The 27,972-nt window shown below is 41.7% G+C and overlaps 3 protein-coding genes across 3 annotated transcripts; 2 read left to right on the forward strand and 1 right to left on the reverse strand.

The window, feature by feature from the left end:
- Window positions 1–1,361: 1,361 nt before the first annotated feature.
- lrit1a (leucine-rich repeat, immunoglobulin-like and transmembrane domains 1a) lies at window positions 1,362–5,007 on the forward strand. The gene is made up of 4 exons (XM_053436825.1): window positions 1,362–1,483; window positions 1,942–2,402; window positions 3,344–3,649; window positions 3,941–5,007. The coding sequence occupies exons 1-4, from the start codon at window positions 1,362–1,364 to the stop codon at window positions 5,005–5,007; spliced, it is 1,956 nt and encodes a 651-aa protein (XP_053292800.1).
- Window positions 5,008–6,783: 1,776 nt separating this feature from the next.
- lrit2 (leucine-rich repeat, immunoglobulin-like and transmembrane domains 2) lies at window positions 6,784–10,399 on the forward strand. Its single transcript, XM_053436862.1, has 3 exons — window positions 6,784–6,893; window positions 7,148–7,938; window positions 9,579–10,399. Exons 1-3 carry the CDS (start codon window positions 6,784–6,786, stop codon window positions 10,397–10,399), a joined length of 1,722 nt encoding a protein of 573 aa, XP_053292837.1.
- A 5,214-nt stretch (window positions 10,400–15,613) lies between these two features.
- Window positions 15,614–27,617, reverse strand: cdhr1a (cadherin-related family member 1a). The gene is made up of 17 exons (XM_053436794.1): window positions 27,557–27,617; window positions 25,933–26,028; window positions 25,324–25,469; window positions 25,152–25,202; window positions 24,988–25,077; window positions 24,724–24,810; window positions 23,951–24,067; window positions 23,376–23,519; window positions 22,845–22,923; window positions 22,651–22,751; window positions 22,101–22,304; window positions 21,252–21,404; window positions 20,827–20,991; window positions 19,828–19,895; window positions 17,689–17,917; window positions 17,356–17,613; window positions 15,614–16,228 (listed from the first exon to the last, which is right to left on the reverse strand). The coding sequence occupies exons 1-17, from the start codon at window positions 27,615–27,617 to the stop codon at window positions 15,614–15,616; spliced, it is 2,664 nt and encodes an 887-aa protein (XP_053292769.1).
- Window positions 27,618–27,972: the final 355 nt, after the last annotated feature.

The following is a 27,972-nucleotide window of genomic DNA, read 5'->3' on the forward strand; positions in this document are numbered from 1 at the left end:
TAAAACCATACATTGTGAAACAAGTCTTTCATCCTCTCAGAGGGATTTTAATACTAAGTAAGAGCTCAATAAAACTAATATTGTGTGTAAATGTGCAGGATGGGTGAGAGGAGAAGCTAATATGTCAGAATGATGCACACAAGACACATTGACGTTGATGATTTCTGAATAAAGCAACTCTATAATCTGTTATTATGAATGGGATTTTGTTCTCTCTCTCCTAAACTATTTGTGTTGTAATAAAAAAAAACCTGACCAGAGCTCAGTGGTTAAATCTGGGTCAAATGTAAAAGTGGGTTTCGGCTGCCAAGTTTTTCAAACAAAGTGTGTTTAGCTATTTAGTCGGCACACTTTCTAATGCCAAGGGGGAAACACAAGGGACAAGTGCCAAAAAACGTGCGTGTAGTATTTACCAGTGCTATAATAGTCAGTGGTGCAGGGTGCCTTCAGGCTGTGGACCGATGCCTTGGATAAACAATCGCAGCAGTTGACCCCTGAGTCAAAACCCGGGTCAGAATCGCAGCCAGAACCTTTTGATTATTTTCATTTCATATTGGACCAAGTCAGAAATTGTGGGTGCAGATCTCTTTCATGGCAGCAAAATTCACAGAGTGTTTGTCTAAAAAAAAGATCTGAAAATTGTGTCGGTTGCTCAACAGACCCCTGAAATAGATGACACGCAATCATCCAATGATCACATATGAACAGTAACAGAGCAAATTCATTTTCACCTTATGAAAAACATTGATAATAAAATCGTTATACCAGATAAGGATGAGCACAAAGTTTTCCAACTTCAATATTTACTATAAAATGTGACAGTATATTGTGGGACTGTGAGCTACTATTTTCTTTTGTGATATTAACATTCGTTGTCCTCCAAATAAAACCAGGATAAGAGTCAGAAAATGCACATCTGTTCCTCAGATGTGCCTCAGGTTGTTGTAGGGGCCACCGTGTGGTAAAACGCAGTGCTGCCCACTCAGATTAACAGTCATGGCAGGGCTCAAATGAACAAACTACATTTGAGAGAGAAAGAAAAAAATACAAACATCACAGTGGATTATGACCATTTCGGAAGTGTTTTTCTGTGATAATAAATAGGGACGTCTCTGCACAGCCTATCGGATTCCGGGATGCAATACGCATCCAAATGAAAAGAACGCCAGTCCTCGCTAATCCTTGTATATCCTTTTTATCTCAGGACTCATAGCAGTCTGATCACTATGGGACAGCGAAGCGGTGGGACAAAAGCCATGCGGATGATATTCTTGTAAATGAGAGAAAAAAAGCAAGTCTGTCTGACTCCAGAGGGCGCAGACTGGGCGCATGTAGCTGCGTATGCGTAAAAGTGGTCCAAAATGTTCCTCGTTCTGCTTCTGGGGCTCTACGTGGCCACAGGTGAACTTGTCTCCCCAGTGAGCTCCTGCCCGTCGCAGTGCAGCTGCTTCTACCACAACCTGAGTGATGGATCAAAGGCCAGGTAAGCATGGACTTTATTTGATATCCAAAAACACACTGCAGTGTGGTTTGGTTTGTGCGTAAAGACGCATGCTTTCTTTAAACGGGCAGGTCTACTTCTCACATGAGGATAGGTTTTTGCACAGAGGTGAACACGTGTACAAAAGATAATTCAGGGAGTGCATGTCGGTCCAATTTTATTTAATGCAGGATTATCTCTCAAAGGCACTTTCAACCCTCCCATGTATGCGTTTTTAAGTGTTTGGATGGATTGGGGAATGAGTGTTTTTCAGAATTATCCACAGGATTTTAGTTGCATGTGAACTGTCATTTAGAGTCCAAAACATGATTTAACTGACATTAAAGGTAATTTTGTTATCTTACATTTCATTTACTCGTTTAATTTACTGCGAAATATGTCAAATTGTGTAATTTGCATAGGATGTTGAACATAAAGTCACTTGTCTCTTCCTCTTTTAGGAGCGTGATTTGCAATGATCCCGACATATCCCTTGTGCCTGTCGGGTTCCCTGTTGACACGTCCAAGCTGCGGATTGAGAAGACGGCCATTCAGCGGATACCAAGGGACGCCTTTAACTACCTCTCCAGTCTGGAATTCCTGTGGATGTCTTTCAACACCCTGTCCGCCTTGAATCCAGACAGTTTCCGTGGATTGTTCAACCTGGAAGAGCTGCGTCTGGACGGGAACGCCCTCACCGCCTTTCCCTGGGAATCTATCATTGACATGCCCAGCCTCAGACTTCTCGATTTGCACAACAACCAGCTCACCTCGCTGCCCGCGGAGGCCACCAGTCACATTAAGAACCTCACCTACCTGGACCTGTCTAGCAACAACCTGCTGACCCTGCCTGCAGAGGTGTTGTTCACCTGGCTTGCGGTGAAACCAGCGCAAGGACCAGAGAGCTCCAAGATGATACTTGGTAAGTGACATCCTGTCACACAACCTTCATGCACCCAATCCCTCAGCTCCAGGGTTGTGTCTTTATTGAAACACTTAGTGCGCACTGTCAAAGACAGTTGTGACACGTTTGCGCAAAGAAATGTCCTTGAACAGCTGGATAGCAGCTGCTAAGCAACAGATCACTTCATCTTATTATCGGTAAATCTGACGATAAAAATACATAAATATTTGAGGAAAAGATATATTTTGGAAAACACATTAAGCAAAATACATTTTATCACATAAAGACCAAAATCAAATTTTTTCAACATCCTTTATCAAGTATTTAATAAAAAACACTTTAATGTCGTTACAAACGATATTTGATAATAATTCAGTGACAAACACGGGCTACAGAAATCAGTTATTAAATATTTCTATGAGGGTTATGCCATTTTTGTGACAGATTTGTTTCTCCTCATGCTTAGACATGATCCTTTGCCCATTCTGCACCAGTTTACTTTAGGTTAAAGCCCTGTTTAAGTAAGTGTGGAAATAGTGAGGTTTTAAATTTGTGTTTTGTTCAATTTTCTTAAAATTTTGAAGAAAGACTTGCTCAATCATTCTACATTTCACATCCCACCGCATGTTCAGAAAACTTAGTGTTTAAAACCTTCTCATCCACTGAGTAGTGGACAGCTGCTCCACGCTTAGCTGTCCACTACTCTGAGGGCAGGTGGGTTAAATGACAGCAAAACCTGACCTTGACCGCAAGACCATCATCATCATCATCATCATCATAATAATCATCATCATTGCCATAGTCATGGTCATGATGTAGTTTATGAATTAAATGTTAATCCTCTTACTGGATTAACATTGTAACATCCACACCAGCCATCTGCTGGCTGGTCCATCACTTTGCACACAGCTGGACGCTTGTCTTTCCTCCTGTAGCCTCACTTATACCTTCTCCCTCAGGTCTCCATGATAACCCCTGGGTGTGTGACTGCCGGCTCTACGACCTGGTCCAGTTCCAGAAGTCCCCGACCCTGTCTGTGGCATTCATTGACACGAGGCTGCGGTGTTCAGCCCCGGAGAGTGTGTCGGGAGTTCTGTTCAGTGACGCTGAGCTCAGGCGCTGTCAGCTGCCACGTATCCACACAGCCGTGGCGCGAGTCCGGAGCGCTGTTGGAAACAATGTGCTGCTCCGCTGTGGGACCATTGGAGTCCCCATCCCGGACCTGGCATGGCGCAGGGCCGATGGACGAGCCCTCAATGGAACAGGTGAGTCAAGCAGCTCTGTGGACATCAGGGACTTTCATTGTTTAGAGCTTGAGATAAGATGCTTTTGTCTGAGCTAAAGTGCTGCTGTTAATTAAACATAGAGTTGCGGAGATAGTAAGGTTGTAAGTCTGACTGACAGCTGCAGCCACAACAGTGAATTCTGCAGCACTGCTCAGCAGCTGGTGTCTCATTGCATGTTTACTAAAGGGGCCACAAAATATGTTATAGTTTTCGTATTGTCCTTTTTTGTCATTGTGTAACAACCATATTTTCTCTTTTCTGCTGCCACAGTTCAGCAGGAAACGTCAAAGGAAGGAATCACCTGGTCCATCCTCAGTGTCCCAGCTGTGTCCTATCGGAATTCAGGGAAATACATGTGCAAGGCCACTAACTATGCAGGGAATGCAGAGGCTGTTATTTCTCTTATTGTCTCTAACACCCCAAAGCCAGAGGGGAACCAAACCAGTAGTGAAAAGAAGGCAAAAGCCAAGAAATCCAACCAAATAGGCAAAGCCGCCTACCAGGAGAAACTGGTGGCCAGATATTTGGTTCCAACCTCGACCCCTTCATCCCTGCCTGCCCTGGATCCTGGCCTTCCACCTGGGCTTGGTTCCGAGTCTGAACTAGCTATTTTCAGCCTGGCTGACCGAACCACACCGGGGCCTGCCACCTCCTCCAACCCAGATGCACTGCTGGATCTGGAGAAGACAAACCTAAGCAACTTGGCTGCCAACACCTCGTCGCTGCAGCAGGACCCAGACAGGGTGGTCCGCTCAGTGAAGGTAGTGGGAGACACAGACAATACAATTGCTCTGAACTGGAGAGCCCCTAAAGCCAAGAACACTACAGCGTTTAGTGTGCTGTACGCTGTGTTTGGAGAGAGGGACATGAGGAAGATCAATGTTGGAGCGGGACAGAATCGTGTAACCATCGAAGGGCTGGTGCCCAGGACCAAGTACATTGCCTGTGTGTGTGTGAGGGGGCTGATCCCCAAGAAGGAGCAGTGTGTGATATTTTCCACTGATGAAGCAGCCAGTGCCACTGGCACCCAGAGGCTGATTAACGTGATTGTGATCACAGTGGCCTGTATCATCGCAGTCCCACTCACCGTCATCGTGTGCTGTGGGGCGCTGAAGAGACGCATTCAGAAGTACTGGGGCAAGAAATCCAAGGACATCCAAGATTCATATGTGACCTTTGAAACGCTGTCACCTGGTACAAAGGCCAAAGGTCTCGAGGGCGAGTATTTGAACAGAATGAACCCAGAGGAGTCCAACAGGCTGCTGTCGGCCCGCTCCAGCCTGGACTCTGAGGCCACGGCTAAGATAGAGGGACAGCCCAACGAGTACTTCTGCTGACATCATGCTCCAGCTCCGGCTCCTGCTACACGCTATATCCCTCGCACCCACCCGCATCCACGTCCCAGCCCACACACTAACACTCATTCGCATACCCATCACCACCCCCACCTGCATGTCCATCCACATCCATACCCTCATCACTTCCAGTACCCCCACCCTCAGCGACATCCTAACGTCAGTCCCCCTCCCATCCGCTCCCGTACGCCCACACCTTGGGACTCCCCCCCACCCGTTCCTCCGCGCTGGATCACGCCACCGACTCCGCCGCCGCAGAGAGCCAACTTCTATCAAAGGACCTTTGCACGCTGCACTATCATGGAAATATCAGTTTAGAGAATATTAAACATTTTAATTAACTTCTATTTTATCCAAACATCCAACCTCACTGGTCACACATGTATCCACACATTAATAGTGAGAAAATTACAAGACATTTGACACAGCATCCGAACACACTCATGCTTTAATGTCTAAAAGAATGTTTGTTTTTTAAATCACTAAGCCTGTAAGATGAAACAAGTCAACAAATGAAACCATTATTGTAATTAATATTTAATTTCACTCACATGGCCCGGTAAAGAAACCTCCACATCCTAATCTGATTAAAAGGGAACTCAGCGGTAGACTCTCCATTGTTTATATCATATATGTACGTGTATGATTTGTAAATATGTTACCTGGATGATGTACACTTACATATACAGTTATGTCTGTGCCTGTATAATCTGTCATACGTTCTCGGAGAAGATATACACACAGGCATGGTTCAACAACTCTGGTGAATGGAGAAAAAAGCTGGAGCTGGAGAAAGAAGTACATGAAGGTCTGAACTATGACATCGTGTAAATAGCGTGGACATGATGCAAAAAATGAAATGTTAAAAAAAATGATTTATACTCCCGGCAACGAGACACATACTGAAGTATCTCTATGTACCTGTTTTGTGCCACCTAGAGGAATCATTACCCCCAATGAGATGTAGATCTGTTCATTTCAATTATATTATTTGAATATAGTTAAATAAACTTTTATATATACACATCCAGTTGGCATTGCCGTGTCTTTTTACATGTGTTTTTTCACTTTGACGTATTGATTACTTTTCAACCACTGGGAAAAATGTTATACTATTGATTTGATTAATTTGGGAGATGTGCTTTTATTTGATTAAACCAAGTTTGAGGAATGAGATCAGAACATGCAAATAAAGGTATCAATTCTCTCTCTCTCTCTCTCTCTCTCTCTCTCTCTCTCTCTCTCTCTCTCTCTCTCTCTCTCTCTCTCTCTCTCTCTCTCTCTCTCTCTCTCTTTCTCTCTCTCTCTCACTCTCTCTCTCTCTCTGGCTCCAGAGCTGCAGGATCCAGATCTGACACTATTAAACGATTATGATTATGATGGTGATTATCATAATAATTATTAATAACAACAACAACAATAAACCATTACAATAATAAAAATAATAATATTGATTATAATAATCATTACTATTATTATAAACTGGTCTTTAATGTCAATAAAGGGTTCAATAAAGCATAAATTAGAGAAAAACAGTTGACCTCATCAGACAGTGTGGCCAATTTGAACTGTGTGGGACAGACGCACTAACACTGTCAAGTGTCAATCCTTCGTGTCTTTCCTAAGAATTAGATGCCACTTGCTTAGTGCACTTCACGGTGCGTCAGGGATTAGCTTTAATAGGCTTCTCTCGTCTGCCGCACTCGACATGTCTTGAGCACGAATGAAGCCCACGACTTCAGGGATTTTTCGCGGACTATGGACATAATTTGTTACCTGATAGTTATAGTTGTGTTGAGCACTCAATCGCACGGAACCGTCCCTGAATGTTTACGCGGGTGCAGCTGCGTCGAGGACCGTCATGGAAGGTGAGACCTGATTTCACGAAGTTCACTGTGAGGCAGGGATATTTTTATCCGGTTTAACTCTGTCACTGGGTGGCTGTGGATGAAGGAGGCTATGTTTTAACTGATAATTACCGAGTGCATATTTCTCAATCAAGTCGAGAACTGTTTGTTTCTAACATGTGGTCCTAATAACAGCCACACACAGGCTATAAAGCTGTGTTCATGAGGCACAGAAAGCAAATTCTCACTTATCCTATTTCCCTTTGATCATGTAGGTCGCTCATATGTATGGAGGAGAACGCATTTGGGGCCATACCAGGGAACCTCCCAGATGACATGACCAAATTACGCATAGAAAAATCTCACTTTACTGAAATACCAAGAGGGGCTTTCACCAGTGCGTCCTTCTTGGAGAACCTGTGGTTGAACTTCAATGACATAACACTCATAAACTCAAAGGGCCTGGAGGGTTTGGGGAATCTGACCGAGCTGCGCCTGCAGGGGAACAAGCTGCGTTCAGTACCATGGACAGCGTTCGAGGACACGCCGGCTCTCAAGATCCTGGACCTGAAGCACAACCAGCTGGACGTGCTGCCGGAGCATGCGTTAAAATTTCTGCCAGGATTGACGTACTTAGACGTATCGTTCAATCGGCTCACGGTCATATCAAAGGAGGTCTTTCAAAATTGGCCCCTCTACCAAAAGCTGCAGGGCATGGACGACCGGGAGGCGACCGCCCTCGGGGTGAACGTTGTCCTTGCGCTGCACGACAACGCCTGGCAGTGCGACTGCCGGCTGAAGGGCTTCGTGGAGTTTATCAGGTCCCCCACGCCCCCGATTATACTGATGAACTCCTACTTGACCTGCTCCGGGCCGGACTTTAGGGCGGGCAAGTTCTTCCACGAGGTCGAGCTGCAGGCGTGCGTGAAGCCGGCGGTTAGCAGCCCAGCCTCCAACATCAGCCTGCCGCAGGGCACCAACCTGACGCTGCGCTGTCTCGCCAAGGCCCGGCCAGACCCCGCGGTGTGGTGGACATATGGTCTGAAGATAATCAGAGGATTTCATGGTAAGAGTGTAACACTCGTAGCGGGTCATCCAGGCACTGGCTCCACTGATATTTCGCGGTAAATTAGATACTTAAGCACACATTTTAATCGCAGAGGCCTCGAACCTCTCCTTAAGGGAGGAGGGCTAAATCTGGACATTGGCCCACCACTGATTCCCTCGAGCTGCACAACACCATCACTCTTGATTAAGAGTGTTGGAGATTACAGTGCACTGTAGCCTACCTAATGTCAGCAGTGTTGGGATACTGAGTAATTAAGTAAACGTCTGCGTCATTAGACTTACACTTTTGATTACTGTAGATCAGACCTGCAAGTTACCAGTCCATCAAATACTGAGAGGAAGCAGGCTGCTGCAGCCAATACTGTCCCCACTATACTGATACTATCACAGCTTCTACTGCTACTGATAATATGTAACCAATAGTTAGAAACCAGAGGTAACAGTCGGCTACCTTGAGTTTACGCTAGCCAAATCAAATGAAAAGTAGCATACTGTGTTTACATTGCTATCCTCAATAATAGCAATTAAAAAGGAAAGCAGTAAAGTTATTGACTTTAAACTTATCAATAAATTGTTCATTGATCATTCCAATCATTCCATTGTCCAACTCTAAATCACGATTGACAATTTGAGAAAATTGATCCAAGGCTGCAGTCACAACTTACTAACAAAGAACCACAGGCGTCTTACTGTCTAATGAGAGGCACCTTCAGTCACTTTCATTTATAGACGTTCTACCCGCCCAAAAGTATTTTTATAATAACCTTATTGGTCTGCTCTTAAATGCGAATATTCCAATAATGAATGCATTTTGGTGCTGATACGCTAACAAAAGATCTTCTTTGCAAATTAAAGAGTGAAACAACAACACATGAATGAGGACAAATGCCAATCAGGCTGCCCAAACCTATTATTCTGTGGCTTTTGTTATTGATGTTTTGACCATCATAACTCTAAATCTTAATTTTATATTATATTATATTAGTTACACAAGTAAAAACTATTAAGTATTATGCCCCAATTTGCCTCTTAAATACATCATATGAACCATGTAACTTATGTGTCAAATAAAAAGATCACCGTGTCCTTTCGTATAATCCATCATATTGGACTTTAACATTTCCTGATAGTTGATTGGTCATAGTTCAATGACAGGGAAGTTATTTGTTTCTAATCTTTTATTATACATTAATTGTTTTAGTCAATTTATGCAAAAAATGCCAAACATGATTTGGTTTTATCTTTCTAACGTTGAACGTTTCTGTCTTTCCTTTGTCTTGTCTTTTATGAATTTACTATCTTAGGGACAAAACAAGCATCCAGATGTTGTCACATTAGACATTATCTTTCATTTTACAACAATTATGTACCACACAATTTATAAACATAAATTTAACAATTAACAAAAGCAAATGATGAAAATATTGTTTTTAACATGCAGCCTCACAATTCATTATCAGGCTTTTGATATGTTTGTGTCATTGTGGCTACCTCAGATTATTCTAATGTAGAAAAAGGACCTATTTGATTTTGAGTTGAGTTTATCTTCTTTCTTTCTGTGAAAACAGATTGAGTTCTATTCTTTAAACTTGAATGTTTCTCTAAAACAACACTGGATCCCCCTTTATTTCCTACCAGAGTCTCAGGAAAGAGTGGATGAGGACACCATCAGATCCCTCCTGGTGATCCCCTCCCTCCATGCGGCCGACCGGGGCGTCTACACCTGCACCGCTGTCAACTTTATAGGGAACTCGTCTGTCAGTGTCTTCCTGGATGTTCACTCTCTTGACGGCTCCCACCTGACAAACCTCCCCGGCTTCCCTGCTGCACCCGGTGTTGGGGATGAAAACTTCTACATTGAAATCCGCATCGCCAAACAGACAATACGTGGCATAGCCATCGAGTGGTACGCTGCCTTGGACCGTCCTGCAGAAACCTGGTTCACCATCCACTTTGGCCGTGCAGATGAAAATAAGAAAGAAATGGTCTATATCGGTCCCGGGATTCATTCGTACTCGGTCTCTGATTTGATGCCTGCCACCAAATATCAAATCTGTGTAACCCTCAAGAATAAGGCGCCACGTCAAGGCCAGTGCATTGTGTTTGTAACAGGAAGTGACGTCACTGAGATGGAACAGAGGGAGAAACTGATTCATATAATAGTGATAGTTTTAGCCATGGTGCTGGCCGTGCCTATAGGCATGTACGCGTGCACCACTGACACTAGGTTCTCCTGTGTGGAGGATGTCATGAAGTTGTGGAAGAGACAGCGGAGAGAGGGCGGCTCGCATGAGATGGAGCGGGAGAGGCAGGGCACCTTCGACAGCTTGCAGGCCGCCAGCGACGAGGGCCTGGTTAATAAGGAATCCAGTGAAGACAGGAAGGTGAGGAGGAGGTCCGAGGACAGAACGAATAAGGGCAAAGCTGAACCCAGCAGAGTCACAGCTGTACTATACTAATTTACTGTTTTGTTTAATCAGCGAGAAAACATGAAACTGACCTTATAACAGGCCGATGACTCAGTCTGTATCAGTAACCTTACAACAAGAGGTCAGATTAATTAAATCCACTGCCTCGTACTGACTTTGATACTGATATACAGTGACTCGAATATTCAAAAGAATGACCTTCATGTCTGCCTTGGTTTTAATCTCATCTCTTCCTCTGTTCTAGGCCGGGGAGTGTGTTGCAAAGATGTGAATGGTGACCATTATGTCGAGAATGTAATTCAAGTATTTGCAACAGTGTAGAGAAAAGTGCCCCAGTTCGTTTCTGTCTGAAATACGACATGTTGGACGTTGTTATCATGAGATATTTAAATGTAAGTGATCACACATTTTTAATTGCTGCTCTATATGAAGCCTTTGTGATTGTTGACTTTCTTGCTAACCTGTTACATTTAGGCTCATCTCACCTAGACTGTCAATTAGTCTGTAATTTTTTTTTTTTTACTGTAAAATAAACTCGATGATGAATATATCAAATATTCAAGCATTTTGTAATTGGACAACTTTCAGTAATTGTTAATTTCATCTTAAATTTCGATTTTTTTGTGTATATGTTTGTATGTGTTTGTGCATGAGGTCATACCATGTGTCGTGGTGACATAGTACCTTTGCATAGCTCTTTTGACCACAGCATTAAATATGACACCTCAAACAAAGTGACAAAACCTTAAATACTGTACTTGTCCATTTTATATTTTTAAGTTGCGAGGCACACACACTAGCACCAAATTTAAATTAAATTGATTCATTATAAAAAAAAATGTGTTTGTTTTTCATCGTTTAGGGCTAATTACTCATGCTTTACCTCCAAAGAATGATTTAAGGGGCAGTAAGTATGTAACTAAAATGGCCGTCAGTAGAGCTCATACCTCCTCCAAGGCCCAATGGTCCCCTTAAATTCAATCGAGATGCACACACTCGTGAATATAAGTCCCTTACTGGTGTCTGATGTTTTTCAACAAGATCCAGTATTATTTTTTGAGAAATAATGGAAAAATTTCACAATGTTAAAGAAAGTGAAAAAATAAATCCTAAATTGACTTTCACTGATCCCTGGCACATCATTCCAGCAAGTTTTCTGGGAATTCATTTGGTATTTTTCGATGAATCCTGCAAACTAAATTAAGGTGATGAAAACCTAGCCCCTTGGCAGACGTGGCTCTGGAGGAAGCTTTCTAAAATTTGAGTTTGTCAGTTTGACACTTAATAAGTTTTAACTGAAAGTCATCAATACAAACTGGAGGTGTGGAAAGAAGTGGGTATTGAGTTCAATTACAGAGATTGAAGGACCCTGCATTTCCATATCTGGATCTATTCGAGGAGTCAGAGCATCTCTGCTAGTTCCATTTAGACTATTTTAGCAATAGGCTTCCTCTATAGATTTCTAAATTTGTTTATATCTGAAGTTCCCCTTTAATGCAATTCAGTGTGTGTTTATTTGATTATACACATGGTTACATGTATTACTTGTTCACATTATGTATCTGCATTGAAGTGATCAGTAGTTTTACATACAGGAACTTATGAGGACTGCAGATGATCGGCGGTTCATGTGACTGAGTGTCACTTTCACAATTAGTTACCACTGAACTGTAAAGTTTCATTAACATGTGTTTAATCCTCTTTGCATCACTGCACATGTACGTCACCCCCCTCTACGCACACACCGCTCAGCAGGCATGCGTCACACATGATCTTTGTGCCGGCCGACCCAGACAGATGGCACATCGGATATGCCTCGGCCAATGGCATTGTTCATTTGACATAATACCCAAACACTGGCATCCTCTCCAATATCCCTTCCTGCCATCACTTTATGATCAGATCACACAAACCAACCCCTGCCCCCCCCCACCCGTCCTATCCTCCATTCCCATGTGTTGTCTCCTGTGACGCAAGGAGATCAGTTCATCTCTGCCCGGACCCGCTTCTATTGACTTAAGATGAGGGTTTTAAACGACTGGCTGAGATTGGCAGCTCTCATTTCTGGAGTGCAGGAGCACATCTGCTTTCTTCCTTGTTCAGATGTGTTTATACAATTTGAGTGTGGGGGGATTGATGTTGCTTTTTGTTGTAATCCTTATCCACTGTGTATGACACATGACAATGTGAATTCTTTAAACACTAGCTATAGCTAGTTTCAGCTATTTAAGAACAGAGCACATGAATTGTATCTTTATTCAGCCTTTTCCTATTTTTCCTCCTCACTCACCCTAATGTTGCACAAAGCAGTATTTTATTGAAGCACTATGCTACATATGCTTAATTTTTTTCATATTTTAAGTAATCAATCCAGAAAAGATGTTTAATTTATTTTACCTTTCATTTCCTCAATTTGTTCAAATGCACGCCATGATTTTTATGTGCATTCTTCTTTCATTCTAAAGCATCAATGCACTTTGCAACTTTCAACTCTGTAATCCTCTATCAAATAGCCCAGTAATCCCGGCTGCCTCTTACATGGCATAATGCATGATCATTTGGGCAGCTCCTCATATTCCCTCATTCCACCTCAGAGCATCAACAGCTTGCAACGTCCCAAAATATTATTTGTGCGTTTGACATTTCTGACCTAAAATATGGGTTTGGTTTCTTAAAGTTCTTTGGGGACTGTGCTGTCCGTGAAAAAGCAACACATGTCACATTTGTGGGAGAGCATTTGTACATATAATCTGACTTAAATTTATGGGGCGGATTTTAATTTGTCAAATAAAAAAAATTAATAAATAAGAAATCCTCAGAATCCACTGTGTGTCATCCTGACCATGTGAAAGTTTGCTGCCAGTCGCACACATCTTGTCCGTCCAAACCAGATCAGGGCAGATGGAGGGTTGGTTTTTTCGCCAACGATACAATATTGTACAAAGATGAACAAGTTGGTCCTGGGATTAGAGAGGGTAATCTGCAAATTCAATGTTTTACGTAACTTTGAAAAAAGTGTGCATGTCTGGCTGATGTCTACACAAATACCCAATGAGTGGTTCAGTGTAACTTGGTAATTGGTAGCGCTCACATTGACATCGGAGCCAAGGAGGGCAATGGGGCTTGTATCAGGGTAATATATTATATATTTGCAGAACATTTGCTGAGGTTGAACTAAGAACAACAGCAAACAGAATATTGATGTGTGAGATTAACGTATTCTGATTGCTCTACCTGAACATTACATCACTGAACCATCTTCTCTCCTCTGCTGTGTCAGTACAGATGAAAAACAATTAGATCAAAAAATCACTGACACTGAAACCTACCTCAAGGTTTTGGGATCAGCTCTTTTACTCTCCTTGTTTGTCTCTCATCTGTGGTCCAGGCAGCTTCTCCTTTCTCGCCAGAAGGGGGCAGTTCAATGCGTTTTCAGACTCATTAAGGAGGCGTTGTCTTAAGGCGTTTGTCTCGTGGAGCATTCAAGGCAACAGACCATTAGCCTTAGTGCGGGGACTCAGAATGTTGTACACGTGAACATGTGTAGCTGGTTGTGAAAAGATACCAGTGACTGTCTCAACAGGTTTTAAATACCAGAATAATCTACTGACTAAGTTATTATAGGTGTGGAAAGAAATGAGTTTTCTGCTGTAGGTAAGTTGTTGGTGTGTAAAGGAATAAATGGTCTGGTTATTATTGTCAATAGCCAAATTGCATATTAATCTATGATTAGAATTCAGAGATGTAAAGCATCCATCCATATATGGACAACTTACCTACTAAGACTCTTTACTTCAATATATTTCTTTACAAATGAAGCCAAAGCTCTGGAAAATCATGAGACCACTCTTGATTATGCGTGCCAGCGATTTCACAGAAATGTTGTCAGTAGTTTAAATGATAGAACAAAAATTGTTCAATTCATTTTAACGTGGCTTAAAATGTAGTGCTTTAGATTTCAGATTAAGTTTGTACATAAAAAATAAATGATCACTTTATTAAAGATGGTGCACTGTAAGATTCGGAATGTTTTCAAAGGAGTAATGTGGTTTAAATGACACTTATCTCACTTTTATAATCACAAATCATTTTTTTTTAATTGTTAGTGATTTCAATACAATTGTTGACAGCAACAGTTATTTGACAACTGAACAGTTTTCCGACTGAGTGAAACCGACACCACCACATATACAGCAGTAAACAAACTGCTCTAAACACTATCTGGTGCTTTACACCTGCGCAGTGGGATTAAAAGTCTTCCTAACCTGATCACTTTGGTCCCCTACCCACCGGCTGATCTCTTTAGTCAGTTCAAGTGTCATGAAATCTCTTGTAAGGAGCTTTGGTCGGATCGTGTTGAAATCTGAATGACTTCATTCCCGACAAGGGATCTTTCTTGATACACTTCAAGCAACTGGTGTTTCAACAAATGGCTGAAAAGGTTTGGATTTATCTGTTATAAAATGACACACAAACTTGAGCCAGACAAACAGTGAACGGTTGTGAATTGCAACATGAATATAATGTTTCTCCCATTATACAGTATGAAAATTGCATCATTAGTATACAAGGAATTATGCCTTTAGCTGTTTTTAGTGTATTTAAACTCTCTGAAAAACACACACACACACACATACACATGCCCACACGCAGGCAAACACAAACACATTCGCACACGCACACATTCACGCACATGCATGCATGCGCACACACACACACACAGACACACACACACACACACACACACACACACACACACACACAAAGCACTATTGAAGAATGAGTTCAGTCTCGACTTTGACAATACAATCTTATCTACAGATATGTCTGTTATGGAGCTTTTGATAATTTACCTGTTGTTTTCTTTAGTGTTCAATCAATTGTCAGAAATGAGGATGTTCCAAATTTTATTTAAAAATCACACAAAGTTAAAGAAAGTGCAAAAAAAAAAAAAAAAACTGGACCTGACCCCTGATACAGAGCTGCACCAGAATGATATAAGGTTTCTTCCGTGAATCAAACCACAACCCTTCACTGAGTTTTGTGGTAATCCATCCTGTAGTTCTTTCATCAATATTGCTTACAAACAAACCAACCAACAAACAAATGGACAGGGGTGAAAACATATGAACATGGGAGAACCTCCTTTGTGGAGGTAAAACGTTTGCAGACTTTCTCTGCTGGTAGAGATCAGTGAAGCTGCTGGACAGCTACTGAATGGAGCTGAGATTGTTTTATCAAGCACTATTGGTGTGTGAGCATCCTCTTCTGCTCCAGCCTCAGCTTGAGCTCTGAAACCAGTGCTTTGTTCACAGTGTCCTGTTTGGTAATCAATGGCTTCTTCCTGGGTTTGGATGCCACTGTCGCCGAGATGGTGGGTACGGCCCACTGCCTCTCCCCTGGGATGTAGGGCGGGGCTGGAGGGGGCAGAGACGGGGCGCAGGGCGGCGGGGGCCAGTATCTCGCAACGCTGTTGACGTTGTTGACGCTGTGGGCTTTGTTGACGCTGTGGACGTTGTTGACGCTGTGGACATTGTTGACGTTGTTGTTGTAGTTGATGTTCTCCACCATGACCTCGGGCTCCGGCTCATCCTCTTCGACTTTGAACTTCTCTCCGGGGCTGTCCGGCTCCTTGAAGGGGTTTTTGAAGTTCCAGGCGTTCTGCTTGCGCCTCCTCCTCACGCGGCGGTTAGGCAGGATCCGGTTGGACTTTTTGTTGCGCATGAATGTTGCCGTGGAGATGATGACAGTGACTATGACCATGAGACTAATGACACCACCAAGCATGCCTAGGATTTGCAAGGGCTTGTTTCTACTCTGCATTATAAATGATCCCCAAGGCCCCCCATTGAGTTGCGTCTGTAAAAGAGCACAGGGAGAATTCACATCCATGGGACTGAAGTTAAAGTCTGTCACACAAAGATGAACTTCTTCATATTGTCCCGTGTATATTGTCGCACTATCACTTATTTGGCTGAAATGTCATGTGAGGTGCAAAATATAAAACGATGTATATTCAGAATAAAAATACTGCAAATATACTGCATAAAACTGTGTAAAACATATTTTTCCGTTGTCTAAAATTTCTTTTTCAAATTAAACCTTTTTCAATTTTATCCACATTTAATCTACTATTATTTTGTCAAGACAAGATCAGAGAGGTTTACCGGGAAACCAACAACGGAGACCACTCGCGTCTATAGATATTAATTAAATGGGAAAATGAAAAACCAGAACTAATAATATTTAGTTTTGGTCGTGGTGTCATATTTGAAACACGGAAAAAAGAGAATAGTTTATGTTGTGCTCCTGTACTCTTTTACAGACACAGCCTTGTTCTAATGCAAAAAACGAATCACTACAAGTTCTTAGTATCACAGAGTAAAGACAGTACTACTGTGCGTATTCTCTCAAGACAAGCTTTGTTTATTGAACAGGCCTCCTTATAATCTTTCTGATCTTGCCCTGAGCTTGTACACGGGACTTTTTCACAGAGCTCCAGTAAATATAAGTTGAAATGATGATTGTCAGTGAAATGGCGAAGGTGACAACGGTCAAACAAATCCCAAACACGGCCCCCGGACGTTTCCTTAGGCCCAAGAAGTATGAGACAAATCTGGATTTGATCTGCAAACATGACAATTGCATTTGCGTGAGACTCAGACTCAACAACTGGTGAAACCTGAAATCTGGGAAATTATGAAATGTCTTATTCTGCAGAAAAGCTGCACCTTCATAAAGGTTGTGCAAAGAAATTACCCGAAAAAAATGCAAAATCTCTTCATTATTGTTATATAATACTGATTAACTACCAATATAACACCTCCAATATCATTCAAGCAGCACAAGCTATAAAATGATGCTGATGAACTAATGGTTTCAAACTGTATTTTTCATATATTTAAAGGGTAAAACCTCAGAATATAATTCATCACATCTCATCCAACTGTTAACCTGTTATTCATGTATTCTCGGTGTTAACTTACAGCCTCTGTGATGTCGATCTTGACGACTGCGGTGGTGCTGAAGGACGGCTTGCCTCGGTCTCGAGCCTGCACCACCAGGGACCAGGTGAAGTCCCTCTGCTTGGTGATGTTCTGAATGATGGCCATCGACTTGATGTAGGACTTCAGCACGATCTCGCCAGTGTCGATGTCGATGTCGAAGATGTTGTTGTCCGGCTCAGCTTTCATGATGGCGTACTCGATGACGTTGTTGGGCACCTCGGCGTCGTCATCTACAGCCTGCGCAAATGAAGTGAATTAAAAAACACTACTCTGACTTCCCCTTTCTCTTTTAATCTCAAGGGGAGCACATACCTCTATTTTCACCGGCGCTCCGATCACCATCGTCTTCTCGAGAAAGTTTTCGTTGAAAGCTGGTGGGTGGTCGTTCAGGTCCAGCACCGTCACAAACACCTCAGCCAGGCTGTACTTCCCGTCCATGTCCTCTGCCTTCACATAGAAGTTGTACTTGGATCTCACCTCTGCATCCAGGCTCGCCCAGGGCTGCGTGTAGATGATCCCAGATTTGGGCTGGATCAGGAACCTTTGAATTGAGATGTAGATGGACTTCAGAGGTGGCACTCGGTGAAAGATGGAGCCTACGAGATAGCCATGATAACTGTTTCTCCTTTGTTCCACTTTTCATGACCTTTGCAACTCTAATAACTTGATTTAATGTGCAGACATGTGGGTGTCTTATCATCTAAATCTATAAGATAAAAGGAAATATGTTTACTTTGCAAAAACACTGAACTATCTCTATAAATCATCACTTTACTGTTCTATTCCCATACATTTAAGGGAAGATAGACTCGGCCAGTAACATACAGAGCAAGAAAGGAAGAGGATTGTTTCACTGACTGACTTGTTTAGTTACCCTACAGGTCACAGTGCAAGGTAGTCAGTACGGCCGCAAAGTCTATTTTCTCCTCCAATCCCATTACGGGATTAACGAAGGCAGCGGATGAGCAGGCAAAGATCAGGACAGCACAGTCCTGTATACACTGAAGTGTTTTTATACAAGATACTGTCAAAGTACATAACATGCTAAATTTTTTAGTATCCCTGCTGAGACTAATCTGAGGTGACGCAGTTAGAAAATTGTTCTGAGCAAACAAGTACCCACTAAGCTACAACTGTTCCAAATCTCTCCCCTCTGCTTATTTTGGAAAATCCTACTCCTGGATGCCATGTGACATCACATATCTCCACTAATTCATTGCTACAGAGCTCAAAATCTCTACTTAGAAGTCCCAAAATACTCTTTTTTTCCACCTACATTTCATCATACAAGTCAAATGGTTCATAGGAAACAGCGCAGGGAGATTAAACTTGACCTTACACGGACATACACCTGACGATAGGCATTGTGCATTGCAGATACATGATTGGAACACAGGTCAGGTGCTAACTGTGCTAAATGCTGCAGATCTGTCGGATTCTATCTGCAGGGACATGAAGGGAAAGCTGGAGGTGAACTGTGTGTTATCACAGAGAGAACAGTGACCGCTGAGCCTTTTCTCTCTCTCTCCGCGTTTAGACTCCTACTAGGAATCTAATAAAAATCGAATTGAGAGAAAATGCCAGTAAATCCTCGGGGGGGCCAGGGCGCTTAGGTGCAATAAACTGGACATTATTTCTCATATGAAAAACAAGTCTGCTACAAGTCATGTTCCTGCACAGCTTTGGGGCAGATGCATTTGGTTTTCATACACAGCAGTTCTGTGGTTAGAATTACAGATTCAAGCTCAGATCCATATTATTTGAAATTTATATTCAAGTATAGTAAAACTACTATTTTAACTGCAAAGAGTAGACAACTGCTGTTGAGAAAGGATCAGTGCTCTAAAAAAACATTTTTTTATTGGACAGAACATGAGTGTGAGAAATATAAGTTTGCAATGACATGTCCAATCACCAGTAAGTCAGGACAGTGAGGGCAACAAAAAACTATTTGGTATCTATGATCAAAATCTCTTTTTTTTGTTGAGAAAGTCATATTTTTAGTTGGCACAGTAGATCCGTTGTTAGCAGTAATGCCTCATATTAAAAAGTTCCGTGGTTTGAATCCCAATTAAGCTAAGGCCTTTCTGAGTGAACTGTAAGCAATGTTTATTTGTCGAATATGTCGGAAACAAATACTTCCAGTGCCCATTTATACATAAAAGCACTCCAGCGTCTGAATCCTTTCATTTAACAAGGCTTTGATGGATTGCGTGACCGGAAGATGGATGCGTTGTAAATGGTTGAATTCCATATGTTGGCCTTGCGATATGCTGAACAGGCTGCCTGCCGCCAAATGACTGCACGGATTGGCAGGGATATGTGTTATTTGAAACAGCTAGATGCCTTTCAAATACATACAAATAAAGAATAATGTCGTTATGTGAATATGAGGAAGTTGAAGTAGGCACTGGGTCCATTCTCTCAAAGCCTCCACATTGTCATACTCACAGTTCAGCCCCGGATCCATAGATCGTATACCTCACTTCACCCCAAGGTCCTGAGTCTGGGTCTGTTGCCTGGAGACAAACAGAATAGACAATTAATAGAGAAAAGAATATGACTTGACTAACTTGAGCCAGGATGATCAGAATGTTCTATATGAGGGTTTTAGTGCAACATGTAGCCCAGTAAGATGAAGCATTCATTTAGATTTACGTCAGGTTAGTGACCAATATGACACATGCTCCTTTCTTTTCTCTTTCCTTAACAAGCCGCAGCACGGTGAGGTTCAATGGTTCACGTCTCTTTCTTAAAACTGAATGAGCAGGAGACAGAATTGTCTGTGAAGAGAAAGAATCTGTGCTGGATAGGGACATGATGTTACAGAGGTCAGCTATAAAAAGACAGATTTTTGATGTCATAGGGAACATCATCATGGGCTGTCAGCTAATCTGTCTGTCTGTCGCAGCAGGGATGCCTGTTTCCCGTCTCCGTGTGTCCAAGGTCGCTTGTCGGCTGTTCTTTCATCTGATTGAAATTGCCTGGGATCAAGGCAACGAGCCTCTGTGGTGTTCACGCAAGGGGAGGATTTATCAGTGAGCCTCCCTGTTGCTTTGAGCCTCTGCAGGGCTGATATAAACTGACAAGGGCGAATCGTTTTTAAACTAAATGGCACTGAAAAAAATTAATAAATACAACATGTTCTCAGTGTTCATGTTATTTCTGTGATGCAGCTGCATGTGCTACTAAGCATTAGAAAAAAAGAAATCTGGGAATTTGATGTTACACAACTAAATGAAAGTGATAGCCATCTGGCAGCTTACCTCGCCTAGCTTTTATCTACATGTTTTCACATATTATCCCAACCCTCAGAGCCCAAAAAGTCCACATTTGGGGAATTAATGGGCCGCTTGGGCATTTTGCTAAAATCAACATTCCTCTTGAGCTCATGAGTGACGTACATTGGTGATGGCATGTATTTTTAGACAGGATGAACGCTCAACTCACCGTGACTGACACCACGTTGGAGCCGCCGGGTGAGTTTTCTGGAATCCGAGCGATGTAGTAATCTGAGGAGAATTTGGGAGCGTTGTCATTGGTGTCCAGGAGGTGGATGACAATGTCTGCTGTTGCGCTGAATCTCTCCGGAGTATCAACCTCAACTGCCAGGAGCTAAAGGAGAAAGATTAAAAAAATTTAATGAAAAAAGATGCAGCAGATGCAGTGGATGTATCTGCTATCTGTTGACGAAATTCAGTGGTCCAGAGGTGCAGAACAACAGCAAACAATAAAACAAGCAGCTGTTCATAGTTTATTGTTGTATTTTATTATTTGCAGTTGTGTTTTTCGTAGCAGTCGTTGTGTTTTCTGTTTTGCGCTTCAGGTCGACTGTATATGCACTTGTGATACTGCCTCATTTTAATGTGTTTCACCTTGTATGTGAGAAAATGATGCTTCTCGTAGTCCATGGCAGCCGAGTCCTCCACCAAGATGGTGACCTGAGCCTCGTTCAGCACAGTCTGAGGAACGACTCGCAGCATCCTTCCTGGGCCAATCAGCCTCAGATTGAATTTGGCGTTGGCGCCCTGCGTGAGCACAACATGCGTCATCGTATTATTCAAAATGCCTCATCTGGGAAAACGTACAAAGGTATACTACACATGCATGAACTTATTTATAGTAAGCTGAATTTGCTGCAAAGCTATCACAAACAAGCAGACACAGAGCATAATCCCAATCGTATATAGTCCATTCAATCAAAATAAAAGCTCTGTGTCCTTTCAGTATTATAGTAATGCATTAGGAATCAATAGGATATCATTAGCTGCAATGTATTTCTTGATGAAACGTAATATGTGTGGACAGGGAGAGAGCTCATCCTGATGTTGTAACAGTATTAACACAGAACACATTTGGTGAGCAGCGGCCGAGGCTCATGCAAGGAGCTGGAAACACAGAGAGACTTGTGTAAGCCGACAAATGGCGCAGTTAGCGTGAACCTTTTAATTTGTCCTGGCTCACTCTCAAGTTCATGCAATTTTAAAGGGATTGTCTGTGATAATGGCCGGCTTAGAGCGATTCCACAGACAAAAAAGGTGGACACCAGCGTGCACTCAGTGTTGTGGCACAACGTGTGTTGATTGAATCAGTTTCTCAGTCGATGACAATGTAATTTGTCCTTACGTGAACATCAAGCACTGATCCGCTGTCCTGGCTGATGGAGGCACTTTTAAAACATCACTGGATATGAAAAAATAAAACACATTTATGATCTCACCCACCTGATCGGAGTCATTGACAGTGATTTTCAGCCCTCGGAGAATCTCTCCCTCCGGTGGATGCTCGTACATGGTCAACTCAAACATGTTCTGTGGGCCGTTCTCTCCGTAAAAAGTAGGTGGGTTGTTGTTCAGGTCCACCACACGGATCACCAAGGTGGTTACCCCGTAGTCCATCAGTCGGCCTTCAGGACTCACTTCTGAAGCCTGGAAACATGAAGTCAAAATTAGGCCCATACGTATCACCTATGTGGGCGGTACACGTGAGCTTGTGCGAGATTTTATCGGCCAGTTTCACTACAATAGTTCCTCCTTGTGAATCCTATATTTAATCTATATCTAATCCAAATTAGTGAGAAATGTCCTTGTTCATCCCTGCAGATGTAGAGCGAATGAGGGTCTCTTTGATGAAATAAAGTATTTTTAGGTATTTAGCAGAAACTCAAAGATCATTTAAATGCAAAAGAATAAAAAAAAAAAAATTGGGTGAAGTGAAAAAACGTTATAATTTAGAGAATGTACTGGTTTGATGTCTGAATGACGTGCGACTTACCCTGACTTTCATATTAAAGACCTCTCTCTTCAGATACATAGGGAAGGTCAGCAGAGTGATAATGCCGCTTGTTTTATTGATGCTGAAAACACCATCATCACCTGCAGACACACACACAACAGACAAATGAACATATTTTTGAAACATAATTACTTAAATTCTCTCTTTTGTTCTTCTTAGAATGTGATTAATACCATCATCGAAGGAGTAACGGATCGGATTTGGATTCCCCACATCACCATCTTTGGCACTAACAATGAATACTTCAGATCCCTGGAAACAAAATTATATGATAGATTTAGACATTAATCAGTAATGAAACATGACTGGTAATTCGCTGTCGGGTTATCGTTAGAAGGCCAGGATGCAGAGATGACCAGTTATACAGTTGGTCATTAAATTATACTTCCAATATTCTTCCTTGAACTCATAATGAACAGTTAAAGCACCTTTTTGCAAACAGCCTTAACCAAAGAGTCTTCTCTGACTCATCAAAGCTACATGAAATGTCAGTTTGCTAATTATTCTCCTCTGGTTAAAAGTCAGAATGTGTAATCTGTCTTCTGCAGTGACATTTTGAAATGAAAGAGATAAGAGAAAATAGAGAAAAGCTTTGAAGAAAACATCATCGACATTACTGTGAAATGTCAGCCATTGAAACTCTGTGATGTAAACAGACTTAAAAACAGATATCGTAGCAGAAAGTCAGATGTTTCCATACTCACAGGCATTGAGACTTCATAAACAAAGCCAAAATAGGGCGTCCCGATAAAAGATGGCGGCGTGTCCTGTGCATCGATCACATTGATCGTCAGAGTAGCAGATGAAGACAGAAACTGCTCCTTGCCATTAAAATCACCACCACCGTCCTGGAAGAAAAGAAATGTATATTCTAATTCAGATTTGAATTCCTAATGTTCTTTGAGATTGCATGTTGTTATAATAATGTTAATAAAAATCTATTAACAAATATAAAAAGGATAAATATCAAAACACATCTCAGTTTCCCACCATCGGATCCCCCTTCAATGAAGCGATCTATTTTAGGGGTGTGTAAATATTTTTAAGGTGGGACATTATTAATGTGCGTTTGTTATACTTTGGTATTCTCGAGGCTTAATCCGTATATTTCCTTCTGCATCAAATAATTGCAAAGACGATTATGGAAGTATTTTCAAAACGATTATAATACTTTATTCTGCTAACATGGGGTGATGATTAAATGACGTGTATTGTTTTGTTGCCTCATCTACAGGGGCCTCTTGGTAGAGTTTTGTGCTCTAAGAGTCACCCTAGTTACCTTTGCAATGACAGTCACAAAGTGGGTCTTTGTTTTCTCATAGTCCAACATTTCTCCAGATCTGAGACGTAGGACACCACTGTGTCTGTCGATGGCAAACAAAGCGGACGGAGGATTCTGTGACAGGGAACAGAAGAAAAGCAGGATTTTAAAGTACACACAGACACACAAATACGGTCACGTGAGTAAAAGCCTGTCTCTGAAACACTTAGACCCCATATACAACCCACTCATGTGAGTTCACGTGAAGAGTGGTCAGATGGCTGCATAAAAACACTGAGTAGCCTCTTGAATTAAGCCACATCCTCTATAAAGTCGATCCCTTTGTCCATCTGGATGTAAAGAAGCCATATGCTGATGGACAGGGCAGGCAGGTGATAGTTGCTGGGTCCAGATGTGCACCGCCTCACTCATCACTGTTCACCTCGGGCCAGCTGTTCTGTGGTCCTAATAGTCCAAAGTGCAAACTAACATTCCCTGGCACGCGCTGCCACTGCAGCCCTCTAAGCCTCCAATACTTGACACAAATGTAATTGTGATTTAATCCCCATCGTCATAACTTCACCGTCGTATTCACTCACACGCAGTCTAACCTCATCATCAGCACATCTATACATTACATCGCATGCAGATTAACTTCAGACGTGGCCAGTTTCAGCCGGTGTTTCATATTTGCAAGTGTCTCATCTGTGTCTGTTTGCATGCTGTTTTCATTAAACAGTCAGAGAGGATTGGGTGTGAGTGGCCGGTGTTTGACTCCAGTCATGTGATACCTGGAGGTAGTAGGTGACTGAGCCTCCTGAGCCTGTGTCTCTGTCCACTGCCTCGACTACGTAGATGCTGCCGCCAGACTCTGTCGTCTAAAATGTGCAACACAGAAAATAACCCAGGTCACAACATACATAGTTTGAAAATTGAAAATAGACAAAAGATATGTACTTTGATATGTTTTTACAGTAATAACTTGTCTTTGTACATTTTGCTTGTTCAGACTGACAGAGAAATAAACATTTTACAGCAGGTTTGGTTTCACTTACCTCCAGCACATCAATGAACGCAGGCATGTTTTTGAATTCAGGCTTCTCGTCGTTTGCATCCATCACAAATATTGTGACTCTTTCCACAACCTGAAAAGAGGATTTCATATTATTTTGATTCAATATCTAATTATATAGTCACGCATGGAAACAACTGTTCGTACCTTGCTTCTTCCATCAGTGATGCTCACAAGAACGTCGATTGAATCTTGGTTCTGAGGAAAGATGAGAATGAAACGGTTAATATGGATGATATCTAACTTTCTTTAGGAATGAAGGTTAAGTTTAAGTCTGAACCAACAGTTTAATTGCTTATTTTCTCTTGTTAAAATGTACTTCTCTGTCCAGCTTCTCCACCAAAGTCATGTTTCCAGATTGGGGGTCGACCCTGAAGTACTCTTTGGAGCCAGGATCAAATGACAGGCCGTACATCACCTCATGGCCCTCAGGGTCTGTGCCGTTGAGACTATAGATCTGTGTACCTAAAGAAACACATCCTTTCAAGCCTCAGTTGATGACAAATACAGTTTTGGAAACATTGTTTTGATGTGTTTATGTAAAGAGTAGGTGATTCTAACTGTAATAAGATAAGATAAGATATGATAAGCAACAAAGAGGACAGTAAAAAAAGTAGACATCAGTAAAAAATATGTAAACATGCAATATAAACAGCTAGTTTAAGTTAAGTAAGTTAATTTATTAAAAATAGAAATGGAAAATAAATATTACATACAATATTGTGTGAGAATATAAACAGTGAAATGGATTGCACAGAATGAATAGTGCACAGATAGCTGGTGCGGTACGTTAACAGTTACCAGTAGAAAGCAGGATAATACTGTCGGTACCCTGAATTGATGTAAGGTGCAGGGGGACAACCACACCACATTCACAGCCGGCTAAATGCTCCTGACATGTCTCCTGTGTGTCAGAGGTGAGTCTCACCGATGGGGGTGTCCTCTGACAGGCTGAACAGAGCCAGGTTCCCGTTGTTGCTGTACGGTCCATTGTCGTAGAAGTAGGGGGCAAAGTCTGCTTGAGCTGAGGACAGATACATGAAAATAGAATTGAATGGTCGAAGGATTTAAATTGAGACTAGGCATGTTTAAAAGAAAAATAATAATAATAATAAATCACGATTGCACAAACACCATATTCCTTCAATCTTGGATTCTAGCTCGATTTTGACTCGTGGCGTTCAGACTCTAGCATTGACTGCATTGACAGATTTTTGTTAGCATTGTGTATTAATATTACCAATTACACTTAATGTGATAAGAGATCTTTTGAAGCATACTTTTGGTTTTGATGGATTTTACTTGTCTAGGTTAGTGACTCTGACTTGACGAATAGAAACTTGTTAGCTACTCAATTCAGACTTTAGGTTTCATGACCAGTCTACCAAACTGCCTCACACAAATGGAAAGCTGAAGGTTATTCAAACATTTTGTCAAACAATTCCAATTTAATTGTTTTTTAATTCAAATTTTGAAGGATTAGTTTAGTTTTTTAAATGTAAACTATCAAGCAAGATTTTATTGAACTGATAGATTTTTGAAAAGGGTTTGGCGGAGCTTTCAGGGAGATAGCAACATTTACATAATAGAGCAAATAAACAAAGTTATCTCCCTGAGCTAATGCATGCTAACTACGTGGATAACGTGAACAAGATAACGTTTTTCCCTGGGCCTGACTTGGTAGCTTATTCCATCTCACTCTCACTCATACTGGGTCTGGACCTATAGCGCAGACATCTGGTCACAGCAGATACGATGACTTAATAAAGTGAACTAGGCTAACCCAGGAAAGTAGCGTGAAAACACAACCACTCCACAGCTGTTTATGGGGACCAAACTGTCCCCTGAAATACACTGCACAAATAAAAAAACAAAAACAACAACCAATTCGTAACTTGTAAAATCTCCATTGTGAGATCGACTTTCCAAGGCCAGTACTATACAGCCAACCCTTAATCAAATGAGATTACACTCTTTAATTGATCTGGTTATTTACCAAAAGCTTTAGTTTTGTTTGCTATTGTTAGCATTGATGTGCTAAGGCTAACGCTATCTGTACCTATTCTCTAATAGCTAAACTATATTTTAGCTTTAACAATTACTTATGAGAGGTCGCCATGATGGTCCCTCTCATTAAAGTTGCCTTAAATACTTGAGTGACCTAAGCTGAGCTCTACACTGCGCATGCGCCCCCGGTTCTCTCTAGCACTTTGACTGGGATTACAGGTGCATTATGTCAACCTCCTGAAATACCTTTTACGTACATAGAGACAAAAACAAAGCTATTCTGTCTGTAATATCGACTGTGATTTTCTTTTAGTTGAATCTATAAGAAGTTCATGTTATCTTTGAAACTAAATTCAATAATTTTGAATCAGAACTACAGAGTCAAATACTCGTAAATAAAAGCAAAAACAATGAATCAACAGAGAATTGAAAGAATAAAATATGAATAGTCATCAGCCCAGAAGCCTTTAAATGTTTCCGCACGCTATTTACAATCGGAGCAACATGAGATCACTGTAAGCACAGAATCGAGAGGAGAAACTTACCAAAGCAGGCGTGAACAAACACAAAAAGCTGTGGTAGATGTAGTATCTTTACATTCTTCATCCTAAAGAATGAAGTAGTGAAACCGCACCATTAAGACGGCTCCGTCGCGAGTCCTGTACATGAGATGCAGCTCCTCAGGTGTTTGTGGGGGAGAAGGCTAAAGGCAGATGCTCACATGCTAATCCAATGACACATCTTAAGAGTCACTCCTGGGCCCCTGCAGTCCGACAGGGCTCCTTCAACAACAATACACAAGAGATGGCCGTGTTTACATGGCAGACAAGACAAGGATATTTCACCACTTTGCAGATGATGCACAGGTTTATATTTCACAACGGTTTGTATTTTTGATGTTGATACACAGAAATTTATGATTGTGTTTTCATTGTTTTATGATATTGAAATATTATGCATC

This window comes from Pleuronectes platessa, chromosome 12 (genome assembly GCF_947347685.1).
Source record: "Pleuronectes platessa chromosome 12, fPlePla1.1, whole genome shotgun sequence".
In the NCBI taxonomy this organism is placed as follows: Eukaryota; Metazoa; Chordata; class Actinopteri; order Pleuronectiformes; family Pleuronectidae; genus Pleuronectes; species Pleuronectes platessa.

What these genes read in the sequence shown, in the direction of transcription:
- lrit2 (XM_053436862.1), top strand. Translation starts at nt 6,784, where the DNA reads ATGGACATAATTTGTTACCTGATAGTTATAGTTGTGTTGAGCACTCAA. An exon ending in GTCGAGGACCGTCATGGAAG is followed by an intron (nt 6,894 to 7,147) that starts GTGAGACCTGAT and finishes TTGATCATGTAG; the next exon opens with GTCGCTCATATGTATGGAGG. An exon ending in GATAATCAGAGGATTTCATG is followed by an intron (nt 7,939 to 9,578) that starts GTAAGAGTGTAA and finishes ATTTCCTACCAG; the next exon opens with AGTCTCAGGAAAGAGTGGAT.
- cdhr1a (XM_053436794.1), bottom strand. Translation starts at nt 27,617, where the DNA reads ATGAAGAATGTAAAGATACTACATCTACCACAGCTTTTTGTGTTTGTT. An exon ending in CGTTCATTGATGTGCTGGAG is followed by an intron (nt 24,811 to 24,987) that starts GTAAGTGAAACC and finishes TGCACATTTTAG; the next exon opens with ACGACAGAGTCTGGCGGCAG. An exon ending in GAGCGCCGGTGAAAATAGAG is followed by an intron (nt 17,614 to 17,688) that starts GTATGTGCTCCC and finishes TCATTTGCGCAG; the next exon opens with GCTGTAGATGACGACGCCGA.
- lrit1a (XM_053436825.1), top strand. Translation starts at nt 1,362, where the DNA reads ATGTTCCTCGTTCTGCTTCTGGGGCTCTACGTGGCCACAGGTGAACTT. An exon ending in AGTGATGGATCAAAGGCCAG is followed by an intron (nt 1,484 to 1,941) that starts GTAAGCATGGAC and finishes TTCCTCTTTTAG; the next exon opens with GAGCGTGATTTGCAATGATC. An exon ending in ACGAGCCCTCAATGGAACAG is followed by an intron (nt 3,650 to 3,940) that starts GTGAGTCAAGCA and finishes CTGCTGCCACAG; the next exon opens with TTCAGCAGGAAACGTCAAAG.